This window comes from Vipera ursinii (genome assembly GCF_947247035.1).
Source record: "Vipera ursinii genome assembly, chromosome: 1".
Lineage (NCBI taxonomy): Eukaryota > Metazoa > Chordata > Lepidosauria > Squamata > Viperidae > Vipera > Vipera ursinii.
The window spans coordinates 355,425,261-355,438,204 of NC_139512.1; the positions used below are offsets into that span (position 1 = coordinate 355,425,261).

General features: G+C 49.1%; 1 protein-coding gene across 2 annotated transcripts in view; it reads right to left on the bottom strand.

Moving 5' to 3' along the window:
- VPS53 (VPS53 subunit of GARP complex) overlaps positions 1 to 12,944 on the bottom strand; it is a 70,555-nt gene that overhangs the window by 36,934 nt on the left and 20,677 nt on the right. Inside the window, exons 7-11 of one of the 2 annotated variants that reach the window (XM_083379708.1) lie at positions 12,323 to 12,442; positions 10,653 to 10,731; positions 8,907 to 9,050; positions 5,485 to 5,627; positions 858 to 999 (exon numbers count right to left, since the gene is read on the bottom strand). In XM_083379708.1, coding sequence (XP_083235834.1) covers positions 858 to 999; positions 5,485 to 5,627; positions 8,907 to 9,050; positions 10,653 to 10,731; positions 12,323 to 12,442 — 628 coding nt within the window. Of the gene's footprint in view, positions 1 to 857; positions 1,000 to 5,484; positions 5,628 to 8,906; positions 9,054 to 10,652; positions 10,732 to 12,322; positions 12,443 to 12,944 lie in introns of both variants that reach the window. The other variant, XM_083379707.1, reaches the window with a different exon arrangement.

Here is a 12,944-nt window from a genome sequence, read left to right on the forward strand (position 1 = left end):
AAGAGCCAGCGCTTGTCCGAGGACGTCTCCGTGGTCATGTGGCCGGCATGACTACACGCCAAAGGCGCACGGAACGCTGTTACCTTCCCACCGGAGTGGTCCCTATTTTTCTACTTGCATTTTTACGGGCTTTCGAACTGCTAGGTTGGCAGAAGCTGGGACGAGTAACAGGCGCTCACTCTGCTACGCGGCACTCGGGATTTGACCCGCCAAACTGCCGACCTTCTGATCGACAAGCTCAGCGTCCTTACCCACTGAGCCACCGCGTCCCTCGTTAAACTACACATACCCAATTCCAGCAACCCTTCCCTATAGGAGAAGGAGGAGGAGGAGGAGGAGGAGGAGGAGAAGAAGAAGAAGAGGAGGAGGAGGAGGAGGAGGAGAAGGAAGAGGAGAAGAAGAAGAAGAAGAAGAAGAAGAAGAAGAAGAAGAAGAAGAAGAAGAAGAAGAAGAAGAAGAAGAAGAAGAAGAAGAAGAATTAAAGGAAGGATGCCAAAGGAAGGACAAAACGTCACGTGAGTGACACGAATCAAACCATTTTTAAAATTATTTTAGACATTTAAATTGAATTGTTGAAGTGTCCCAGAGCAGGGCGCCTGGTGGCGGGTTGGCTGCGGCGAGTTGTCGCACTCTGAACTTTGGGGGACTCCATCGTAACTTCAATCAGACATTAAGGACTTATCTATAATGGGGGTGGGGGAAATCCTTCTTTTTCCCATCAGGGCTGCCAAGGCTCTGGGACTGGAGGGCACAAACTGGCAAACTGCGGGCAAGATACGCAGGGATTTCCCCTCCCACCCCCACCCCCGGTGCCCACAGGAGGGTGAAACCCACAAAAACGTGGGGTCTTTTTTTACCGTCACCGTCTCTGACAAGGTGGAACCCGAGAAGCGTTTGGCCAACAGCCCTTCGAAGTTGGTGGTCCTCTGGATGGCGAAAAGCAGCAGTTTCACCTCGATCTCCCTCGCCCGGGCGCGCATGATTTTCCCCAGCTCTGTCCTGCAAAGAGAGGAGGAGGCAAAATCTCTCATGCCAGTACCGGTAGTCTTCGACTTACGACCACAACTCGGGCCGGAATTCCTGTTGCTAAGTGAAAAAATTTGTGAAGTGAGCGTTTGCACCATTTTACGACTTTTTTTTTGCCACCGTTGTTAAGTGAATCAAGGCAGTTGTTAAGTGAGTCACACGGTTGTGAAGGGAATCTGGCTCCTTCCCCCTTGCGTTTGCTTCCCAAAAGATCGCAAAAGGGGATCATACGACTCCGGGACAGTGCAACCGTCAGTAGTACATGCCAGTTGCCCAGCGTCTGAATTTTGATCAGGGACGCTGCAATGGTCGTAAGTGCGAAACACGATTGTGGATCACTTTTTTCCACTGCCGTTGTAACTCTGAACGGTCAGTAAATGAGCTGTTGGAACTTGATGACTACCTGTCCTTGTTTCAACTTGTGGCATCCGCAACAGAAATGTCGGAAAACAACATAGCCTTTTTTAAAAAAATCATCCCATTGCTCATATTTTAGAGGTAGTTCTCAACTTACAGCAGCTGATTTAGTGACCGTTCAAAGTTACGACACCGAAAACAGTGACTTAGGACCGTTTTTCACACTTATGACCACTGCAGCATCCCCAAGGCCACGTGATTTGCACTCGGATGCTTGACAGCTGACTCACATTTATGACGGCTGAAGTATCCTGGGGTCACACGATCACCGTTGGCCACCTTCTGAGAAGCAAAGTCAATGTGTGGGATCCAGATTCACTTAACGCCGTTAACAACTGCAGTGATTCACTTAACGACTACGGCAAGGAAAGTCGTAAAGTAGGGCAAAGCTCGCTTAACGAGCCTCTCACTTAGCAGCAGAACTGGCGGTAGCTAATTTTTTGGTTGCCTAGGCCCAGAATGGACGTCCGGAAGTGGCATCCACATAAGAGAACCGGTTGTTCAGATATTTGAATCCCACCACTGGAAGGAAGAGGGAAGGGAAGGGGAGGGGAGGGGAGGGAAGGAAGCAGTGGTGGGATTCAGCCAGTTCTCACCACTTCGGCAGAACCGGCGGCAGCTAATTTTTTGGTTGCCCAGGCCCAGAATGGACTTCCGGAAGCGTCATCCACATAAGAGAACCAGGTTGTTCAGATATCTGAATCTTGCCACTGCCTGTATTCCCATTTTCACCGCCGCACGCGCTGCTCTTTGGCATTTGTTTTCGGGAAATTTTAACTTTCGGGGTGTGGCCCTCTTAGGCGCCAATGGTTAGTTGCCGCTTTCCCAACCGTTTCTCCCCCCGTTTCTCTGCGACGGGCACAATCACGAGCCACTCTCTCGTGGTTGATCTGCTGCCGTGCTTTTGGGCAAAGGTCTCGGGAAGGCGGCCCCAAACCGGTCTGATTTCTCTCGTCGTTTTATTTCAGCTGCAAGCCGTTTTCACGCCGGGCGTCACGCGGCGGCGTGGCTGCTGGAAATTCCGACCCCAGAGAATGGCTCCCGATATCATCTTCCGCAGAAGCATGTTTGCGGCTGTGTGAGGCCAACGCACCTCCCGGAAGGCTGCTTAGCGAGATCTGCTTACTTGATCGAGGAATTTTATCCTTCCATCAAGTAAACAAAGGGAAGTTTGGAAGGGCAGCTTCCAAGGTTTCCCATGGGAAGCAATCCTGAAATTGCGCATCGGTTCCTTTTTACTAGGGACGCGGTGGCTCAGTGGATTAGGACGCTGAGCTTGTCGATCAGAAGGTCGGCAGTTTGGCGGGTCGAATCCCGAGTGCCGCGTAGCAGGGTGAGCGTCTGTTACTCGTCCCAGCTTCTGCCAACCTAGCAGTTCTAAAGCACGTAAAAATGCAAGTAGAAAAATAGGGACCACTATGGTGGGAAGGTAACAGCGTTCCGTGCGCCTTTGGCGTCTAGTCATGCCGGCCACATGACCACGGAGACGTCCTCGGACAAGCGCCGGCTCTTCGGCTTTGAAATGGAGATGAGCACCCGCCCCTAGAGTTGGAAACGACTAGCACGCATGTGCGGGGGAACCTTTACCTTTAACTTTTTTTTTCCTTTTTACTGAGGTGCTCCCTTTAGAACAGTTCGTTTAGTGCACAGGTCTGCAACCCGCGGCTCCGGAGCCGCATGCGGTTCTTTCAGCCGTCTCCTGCGGCTCCCAGTCCTCTGCCATGTGCAGTCCAAAAAAAAAAAAAGTGGGACTAAAAAAGTTCAACCAATCAATTCAAATACGCAGGGTAGGTGCATATCTCGCCTTGGCTCCACTCTTCAGTCAAACCCTGTTCTGCGCATGCGCGCATGTACGCGCATGCGCACACATTTTTTACGGCTCCCAGTTTTTCCTTTTGTGAGGGAACCGGTTCCGAGTGGCTCTTTCACTGTTTCAGGTTGCTGAGCCCTGGTTTAGTGACTGTTCAAAGTTACAAGGGCACTGAAAAAAAAAGACTTAGGACCGTTTTTCACATTGACGACCGGTGTACAGCATCCTTGTGGTCACGTGATCAACATTCCAATGCTTGGCAACTGGCATGTACTGATGACAGTTGCAGTGTCCTGGGGTCATCTTTTGCAAACTTCTAACAAGCAAAGTCGATGATGATGATGATGATGTTGGAAGGGACCTTGGAGGTCATCTAGTCGAACCCCCTGCTCAGGCAGGAAACCCTATACCAGAGCCTTGGTGGAGCAAGTGGGCTAATGCCTCCTTAAGTAACCCCAGCTGCCTGCAATTAGCGCAGGTTCGAGTCCCACCAGGCTCAAGGTTGACTCAGCCTTCCATCCTTCCCAGGTAGGTCAAATGAGGACCCAGATTGTTGGGGGCAATTAAGCTGACTTTGTAATAATGCCGCTTGGGGTGTGTGTGAAAGCCCTAATAAGCAGGCATATACGTAGAATGAAGGCTACTGCTAAGCTTGTAAGCCGCCCCGAGTCTTCGGAGAAGGGCGGGATACAAATGGAATTAAAATAAAAATAAAAAAATAAAATATTTCAGACAAATGGCTGTCCAGTATCTTCTTAAAAACTTCCAGTGTTGGAGCATTCACCGCTTCTGGAGGCAAGGAGTTCCACTGGTTAATTCCTCTCAGAGTCAGGAAGCTTCTCCTTAGTTCCAGGTTGCTTCTCTCCTTGATGAGTTTCCAACGGGGAAGCCAGATTCACTTAACACCCGCAACAGCAGTAGCACTTAGACTTATATACCGCTTCACAGAGCTTTTACAGCCCTCTCTAAGCAGTTTACAGAGTCAGCCTCTTGCCCCCAACAATCTATGTCCTCATTTTACCGACCTCAGAACGATGGGAGGATGAGTCAACCTCGAGCCGGTGAGACTTGAACTGCTGAGCTGCTGGCAGCCAGTGATACTAACTTAACAACTGACCATGATTCACTTTGCAACTGTGGCAAGAAGGGTTGTAAAACGGGACAAAATTCAGTTAACCACTGCCTCAGCAGCAAAAAGTTTGGGCTCCATTGTGGTCGTAAGTTGAAGACTACCTATATTAAATTGCACATCGGTTCCTTTTAAGCTGCTTGGCTGCATGCTGGCACATTACCTGACATGCAAATGGCTTAAAAACTTGCACACATGGGATTCATTTGGACAGTGTCTGCCCTGCCCATTCCCACTACAATTTCTGGTGTGACCAAAGTCTCTTTCAGGTACAGTAGTGGACCAAATTGTGGAAACCTTTGGGGAAAAATGTACATTTGAGGTTTGATGGCTAATAACACCACTTTTTGGGGGGAGTGGTACCAAAAAAATTATGTACCAGTGGAAAGATAAATTTACTCAAGAATGTAATGCAATAACTTTTATGAAGGATTTGCTGTTAGAATAGCAGTTATAAAGCAGTTACATTCTTGATTAAAGAGATATTTTTTTTTTTGCAATAACACAGAAAGAACAACCCTTTGGGCTTATCTCAGCTTGTGCAATTCAGCCTGTAAAATGGAATTTGGAAGCATTACATCCAGCTTCTAGAAATAAAATTTAAAATTAACTGCTCTTTGTATTTTTCATTTCATTTTTTCATTTCATTTATTCGATTTCTATACCGCCCTTCTCCCTAGGGACTCAGGGCGGTTCACAGGGCATATATCAATAGCTATACAAAAATTAAAAGAGAATTAAACCATGCCCAATTAAAATACAGCAATAATAGAATAATAAAAACCAATTAAAAACCCATATTCCCCATCAGGCCAGACCAGCTAACTCAAACAAGTGGGTCTTCAACCCGCGACGGAAGGATCGGAGGTCCGGTGCCATCCGGAGCTCCACCGGCAGTTGGTTCCATAATGCTGGAGCACCCACAGAGAAGGCCCTCCCCCTGGGGGCCACCAGTCGACATTCCCTGACCGGAGGCACCCTGAGGAGGCTCTCTCTGTGGGCACGCACAGGGCGGATTTTTAATGGTCTGGGTGAAAAGGACCCAGAAGGAACATTCCTAGAGGTGGGGGAAAAAAACAACAACAAGATTTTGGCATCCCACCTTGTAATGTGACAGAAATCCACTGCGATCCGTTCTGTCATGCACCATTCCGCTGGGAACATCCGGCCGTATTTTTCCTCGTAGTCTACCAACTGGCGCTTCATCCAGGCGTAACGCCGGTCGATCTTGTCTAGCCAAGCAACCTGGGAGAGGACAGCAGGAGATTTCAGCCATCTTTCTCCTCCATGCTGATATCAAGATGTACAATGCACATCGCGAACCATTTGTCAACGCTGCTAACATCGAATGTTCTTGCTTGACAAGAGATGAAGAAGTAGCCATTTCACATGTTAAACTTGTATATTGCTTTAAGAGATTGAGTTTAAGGTTGGAGGGGGGGACGAGTAGGATTGCACCTTCAAGGCCATCTCTAACTAAAGAAGATAAGACCTTGGCGGGTTTTCTAAGGGAAGGGAAACTGATTCTTTAAATTAATTGGAGAATATGATTAATGACAAAATTAGAAAGGTGGAGAACTGTGTTTTAATATATTGTGCAAGGGGGCGGAGATTGCAGATTCCAGCTTCTTTCGAGCAAGCTAATAATAATAATAATAATAATAATAATAATAATAATAATAATAATAATAATAATAATAATAATGATGATGATGATGATGATGATGATGATGATGTTGGAAGGGACCTTGGAGGTCATCTAGTCCAACCCTCTGCTCAGGCAGGAAACCCTATACCATTTCAGGCAAATGGCTGTCCAGTCTCTTCTTAAAAACTTCCAGTGTTGGAGCATTCACCGCTTCTGGAGGCAGGTTGTTCCACTGGTTAATTGTTCTCACTGTCAGGAAATTTCTCCTTAGTTCTAGGTTGCTTCTCTCCTTGGTTAGTTTCCATCTGTTGCTTCTTGTCCTGCCTTCAGGTGCTTTGGAGAATAGCTTGACTCCCTCTTCTTTGGGGCAGCCCCTGAGATACTGGAACACTGCTATCATGTCATCATGTTATTTGTTGGTGTATTGGGCTAATAAAGGACTTTTAAGGTAAACAATGCCTCAGAGTCACTTCAAAAGCCCATACGTCGTCGGAAACCTGACACCATCTATGGAGATTCTCAGCCATCCAGGTCAGGCTTATCCCAACGGTGCTTTTTTCAAGAGGCAACTGGACTTCCTTGATTTTCACTTGAAGACGTTTCGCTTCTCATCCGAGAAGCTTCTTCGGCTTTGACTGGGATGGTGGGGAACGGAAGGATTTATACTCCTTGCAGACAGCTGGTCACTTGCCTCCTTTTGGAGCAGGGGTGTCAAACTCGCGTCATCACGTGATGTTGCGCGACATATCGGGACTGTTTTGCCATTGACTGCAATGGGGTGGGCGTGGCTTCCGTGTGACGCGTCCGGCCCGCGGGCCGGCAGTTTGACACCCGAGAGTCATTCAAGCCACTTGGAGGTTTGTCTGTGTCCTCAAGGTCACCTGAGTGGTGCAGGTAAACCTCCAACAGGCTGAAAAACAGCTTTTATCCGTGGGCTGCTAGGCTTTTAAATGGGATATAATCTCTGTGAACTTATGCAGAATTGACTTGGGAGGCCGGTGTGTGGTGTAGTTGGTTCACATGGTGTGGTAGGATTTTATTTTTATTTATTTTATTTTATTACATTTATATACCGCCCTTTCCCGAAGGACTCAGGGCGGTTTACGGGGTGATTAAAAAACAGAGATACAAAAGTTAAAAACAGATTAAAAAAAATTATATTCATCCCTGCATAAGTAAAACCCCAGTTAAAATTAAGATTAAAACTAAAATTAAAATTCTCAGCCTGGGCCAGAGAGCTCGAAGAGCCAGGTCTTCAGGCCCCGGAGGAATGAACGGAGGTCGGGGGCAGTCCTCAGCTCCACTGGCAGCTGGTTCCAAAGGGCAGGCGCCCCCACTGAGAAGGCCCTATCCCTGGGTGTCACCCGCCGGCAGTCTCTTACCGGTGGCACCCTGAGAAGACCCTCCCTGTGGGAGTGCACTGGACGAAGGGAGCTTGATGCCGGCAGCAGGTGTTCCCTCAGATATCCCGGACCCAAGCCATTTAGGGCTTTATAGGTCATCACCAGCACCTTGAATCTCACCCGAAGGGCAACCGGAAGCCAATGCAGCTCGCGGAGTAGAGGTGTTACATGGGAGTATCGGGAAACCCCCATCAGAACTCGCGCGGCCGCATTCTGCACCAGCTGAAGCCTCCGAGTGGTCCTCAAGGGCAGCCCCATGTAGAGAGCGTTGCAGTAGTCTAAACGGGAGGTCACAAGCGCATGAGTGACAGTGCATAGAGCATCTCGGTCCAGATAGGGTCGCAACTGGCGCACCAGGCGAACCTGGGCAAAAGCCCCCCTGGTCACGGCTCCTATATGGATGGAGGGTTTGTTGTCACTGTGTGTTGGGGGGAGAGAGCACGGGGGAAGGCTCAGCTAATCTCAATGTACACACAATAAAGGTTTATTATTATTATTATTATTAAGCAGCCTCACTCACTCTCTAAAAGAAGGCAAATGACCAGCTGTCTGCAAGGAGTATAAATCCTTCTGTTCCCCACCATCCAGTCAGAGCTGAAGAAGCTTCTTGGAAGAGAAGCGAAACGTCTTCAAGGAAAACACCGAGAATGTCCAGCTGCCTTTTGAAAAAAGCACCTTTGAGACAGCCATTGTTCCGTTCCAGCCTACCACCGGCCCTGTTTGAATGTCAGGGACAACCCCTTTTTATAATCAACAGGCTGGAAAAAAAAACAACCAACCCAATTTATTTACAAAGAGTTCAAAGAAAAGTGAAACGAAAAGTTCAAACGAGACTTAAACCAAAAGTTGAAACAAGAGTTAAACAGGAATAACAGACCAGGACTCTAGCAGATCCTCAAACGGTTGCCTTCAGCAACCAGCACCTCCCACACCTTCCCCTTTCATCAGCAGTCCCAAGGCGTGGCTTCTCATTGCCTTCTCCCGAGTTGCCTCATTGCTTTCCTCTGCTCTGCTCTGCTAGATTGCCTCCTGCTCCTAGCGTCCCTGAACAGAGCCAGCTGTGGATCGTCGTCTTCCAATCCCTCGTGCTCACACAGCTGAGTCTGAGGAGGAACAAGACGGGAGGGGCCAGGCTGAGAGTCCTGCAGTGCATCAGACCCTTCCTCTGACACCAAAGGCTCTCCAAACCCCTCCACCACTTCCTCTTCAGAATCATCAGACTCAGCTGCCGAAACCACAAGCTGACGCTGAATCACAACAGCCATGCCCTGGATGACTCAGAATCTCCATAACTGAACCGACATCATTTCCATAAATCCCAGGCCATCTTTTTTTCAGCATCAACCCAAACACTGAGAATGAAAAGCTCTCGTGACCAGCAGGAAGACGCAGGGCTTCTTGCAAGACCCCAAGCATTTCTGATTTTTCAAAGTGGGCGTCTTTCCCCTGAGGGAATCGCAGAGTCCAACTCACGTCTTGGTTTTCTTGGAACAACACCAGATACTCCGAGAGGTGCTGCTTAATAAACTTCTTGATGATTTCTTGCTTGATCCGGGGATCTAAGACGTTGGCGACCAAGCAGGCATCGCGGAGAACGTTGCTGGGACCGGCAGATCTCTGCTGAAGAGAAACCCAGAGAACTAAGCTGGCCGGGCGTTTTGCTGTCATCTTGAGTGCTAATCCTGTCCCGAGGCATGAAAGTCATCTGGGTGATTTGGGGCCAATCACCAGGAGATTGGGAGTTCTAGTCCTGGCCTTAGGTGCAAAAGCCAGCTGGTAGATTTGGGGCCAGTCGCCAAGAGACAGTCAGTTCTAGTCCCGCCGTAGGCAGGAAAACTGGCTGGGCTGACTTTGGGCCAATCGCCAGGTGACAGTGAGTTCTAGTTCCGCCTTAGGCATGAAAGTCAGTTGGGCTGACTTTGGGCAAAACACCAGGTGGTGGGGAATTCTAGTTGCGCTTAGGCAGGAAAGCCATCTGGATCACTTTAGGGCCAATCAACAGGAGACGGTGAGTTCTAGTCCTGCCTTAGACACAAAAGTTAGCTGGGAGACTTTCAGCCAATCACCAGGATAGTGAGTTCTATCCCGCCGGAAAGCTGGCTGGGTGATGGCTGGCCAGATGGTGAGTTGCCTTAGGCACGAAAGCTAGCTGGGCTGACTTTGGGCAAAACACCAGGAGATGGAGAGTTCTAGTTCCACCTTAGGCATGAAAGCCAGCTGGGTGACTTTGGGCCCATCACCAGGATATGGTAAATTCTAGACTCGCCTTAGGCACAAAAGTCAGTTGGGAGACTTTGGGCCCATCACCAGGCGGCAGTGAGTTCTAGTTGCAGCTCAAGGACAAAAGCCAGCTGGACTGACTTTGGGCGTCCTCTCTCAGCTCAGCTCACCTCACAAGAAGGAAGATTACCTAGATGTGCCTTGAGTTATTTAGGAAAATAAGAAAGTGGGATTAAAAAAAAACCAAAACCTAATCCATAAAAATCTGCTCTGCCTAGTGACGGTGGTGCTGAGTAGCTACAAGCCTCAAAGGGCCTTATCCTTTTGAGAGTATGCTGCGGGGTTTCTTAACCTGGGTAACTTTAAAATGGGGTGGACTTCAACTCCCAGAATCCCTTGGGCAGCCATGCTGGCTAAGGAATTGTGGGAGCTGAAGTTTGCAAGTCTTAAAAGTTAACCAGTTTGTCTAGACCAGGGGTGTCAAACTCAATCTCATTGAGGGCCGCATCAGCATTGCAGTTGCCCTCAGGGGGCCGGGTGGGTATGGCCAGGGTGGGCGTGGCCTACTGGGTGGGTGTGGCTAGAGTGCATATGGCCTACTGGGTGGGCGTGGCTAGAGTGCGTATGGCCCACTGGGTGGGCGTGGCCAGCTCTACATCGTTGGCATCAAGGGTGCCTATGGGGGCCTGGGCAGGAGTGGGACAGATCTGAGGGTCTCTGGCAGAAGGAGGGTCTCTGGGCCAGGGCCAAGGCAGTGGGGGCCGTTCCCTCACTCTTTCCAGGATGGCTTCGCGGGCCGCATGAAACCACTTCACGGGCTGGATCTGGCCCCCGGGCCTTGTGTTTGACCTGTCTGGTCTAGACCTCGACCATTAAACCCTGCAAGAACCCTCAGATTTCCTTGCAAGCAGCTTAGGTGCAATGAGCAATAATTATGCAGACAGAAAGGATCAAGATTTCTTTTTTTTTTAAATAAAAAAATAAAATAAAAATAAATACCTTTGTGCCTTGGGAAGGAAAGGCCTCTTCAAAATCAGCCAAGATCTGTTGTCCCAGCTCGTTCTGGGCTGCCTTTACCCTGTCAAAGAGAAAACATTCCTTGGGCTGCAGAAGGAGACGCGGGGCTGGCCCTCAGCCACAAAAGACGGGGTGCTCAAGAAGCCAGGAATCAAGGCGTGGATCTGGCGTCCTTTCATCCAAAGCCACGACTGAAAGCTAAAAAGCCCTGCTGCCAAACAAACACGGAACACAGACAGTCCTCGTCTTACGACCGCCACGGAGCTGGAAGGGAGATGGGCTTGCTCTCTGTTTACATACAAGTAGCTTGTCTCACCAGCGTTGGTGGGAATATTCACGGGGGGGGGGGGTGTTTCCTGGATTAGGCTGTTGTTTACTGTGTGATTGCTTGGTCTGAGATAGTAGTTCCCTGACTGACAAGGCAAGCTTGGATAAATAAAGAAAGACAGCCCAGCCCACTCCCTTCTAGCACTGATGATGTTCCCTAGTCCAGGGCTTTTCAACCTTTTCACCCGTTGTGCCACTTTAGGACGTGGCAACATCCGAGGACCACCAGTCGCCTAGCAAGGGGTCAAAAACTTGAACGACCAAAAAAAAAAAAAAAAAACTGGAAAAAAGTGATGAAGTACAGGTAGTCCTCGACTTACAACAGTTCACTTAGTGACTACTCAAAGTTACAATGGCCCTGAAAAAAGTGCCCCCCGAGCCACAGCCGAGCAAGACACCTGCCTGCCCGCCCAGCGGCACTCTTCCTCCTGTCCGAGGTTTTCATGGTTGTGAGCATTTCCGTTGAGGATTGGCAGCGGGAGTGGGGTGGGGGGGGGGGTGTTTGGTTTTTATTTCCCCCCCCCCATCTGCTGGGTGGTTGCAGCAGGTTTTGGCCACTTCACATGACCCTGGGACACTGTGACCGTCATAAACATGAATCAGTTGTCAAGCATCTGAATGTAAATCACAAGACCCTGGAGATGCTGCAACCTTCCAGCTGATCAGCGCTTCTTCTGGGCTCAGAAGCGCCAGGATCAGCGCCGAGCTCCATCTGGATCCTGGTGCTGATCCTGGCGCTTCTGCTGAGCCCCGACAGCCCTGCAGCTCCAGCCGTCTCTCGCTCAGGCTTGTGCGGTGCTGCCACCGGTTCGGCTCATTCCCCTCCCCTGCTACCACTTCTCTAGGATGGTTGCGTACCACAAGTGCCAGGCGCCAATGTACCACAGGTGGTACCCGTACCACTGGTTGAAAAGCCCTGCCCTAGTTGGGTCATGAATTGTCTGCAAGAAACCAGCCAAGCTCAGAGAACCCTGCAGTCGTTGTTGTCGTTGTCGTCCTCCTCCTCCTCCTTCAGAAATCCCACTCTCTTCTAGTGCTGATGTTCCCTAGTAGTTGGGTCATGAAATATCTGCAAAACGCCCCCCCCCCCCAAGCTCAGAGAGCACCAAGGACCCCACAATCGTCGCAGTCACCCTCCTCCTCCTCCTCCTCCTCCGCCCCACCTCTTCTCCTCCACCCCGCAACCTCTCCTTCCGTCCAGTTATCTAGTGGGCCAATGCCACGTCTGCGAGAAGACAACCAAGCTCAGAGAGCACCAAGCATCCCACCGTAACATTCAGCTCGGGCTTCACGCCGAGAGTCTGTACCTGGAAGACCGTACTTACCTTTCGGAAAGCTGGCGGATCTGCGGGATCCCCATATATTTGTTGAAATGTTCCAGCACGTTCACAACGCCTTGGAGGAGGTTGGCCACCTCCCCGTACTGTCTCTTCCTGGTCATAGCCCTGGGATGACAGAAAAGGAAGGAAAAAGACATGAGTGGGGCTGGTGCCAATGATTTATTTATTTATTTATTTATTTATTTATTTATTTATTTATTTATTATTATTTTTTTATTGAAAAGTTTTAACATACAATTTTTCTTTAAGAATCCCCCCTCCCCCTCCCTCCTCCCTCCCCCCCTCCCCCCCGACTTCCCAGAGCTAAATACAAGGTATATATAAAAAAAACAATCATAAACAACCATATACTAACAACCATAAACTCTAAAATCCATCACTCTCTAGCTTATATAAGATAAGACAAACCTTAGTAATATTAAATATATATTTATTATTTATTACATTTATATACCGCCCTTTCCCGAAGGACTCAGGGCAGTTTACAGGGTAATTAAAAACCAGATACAAAAGTTAAAAACAAGTTTAAAAAAATTACATTTGTCCCTGTATAAATAAAACCCCAGGGACGCGGTGGCTCAGTGGGTTAGGACGCTGAGCTTGTCGA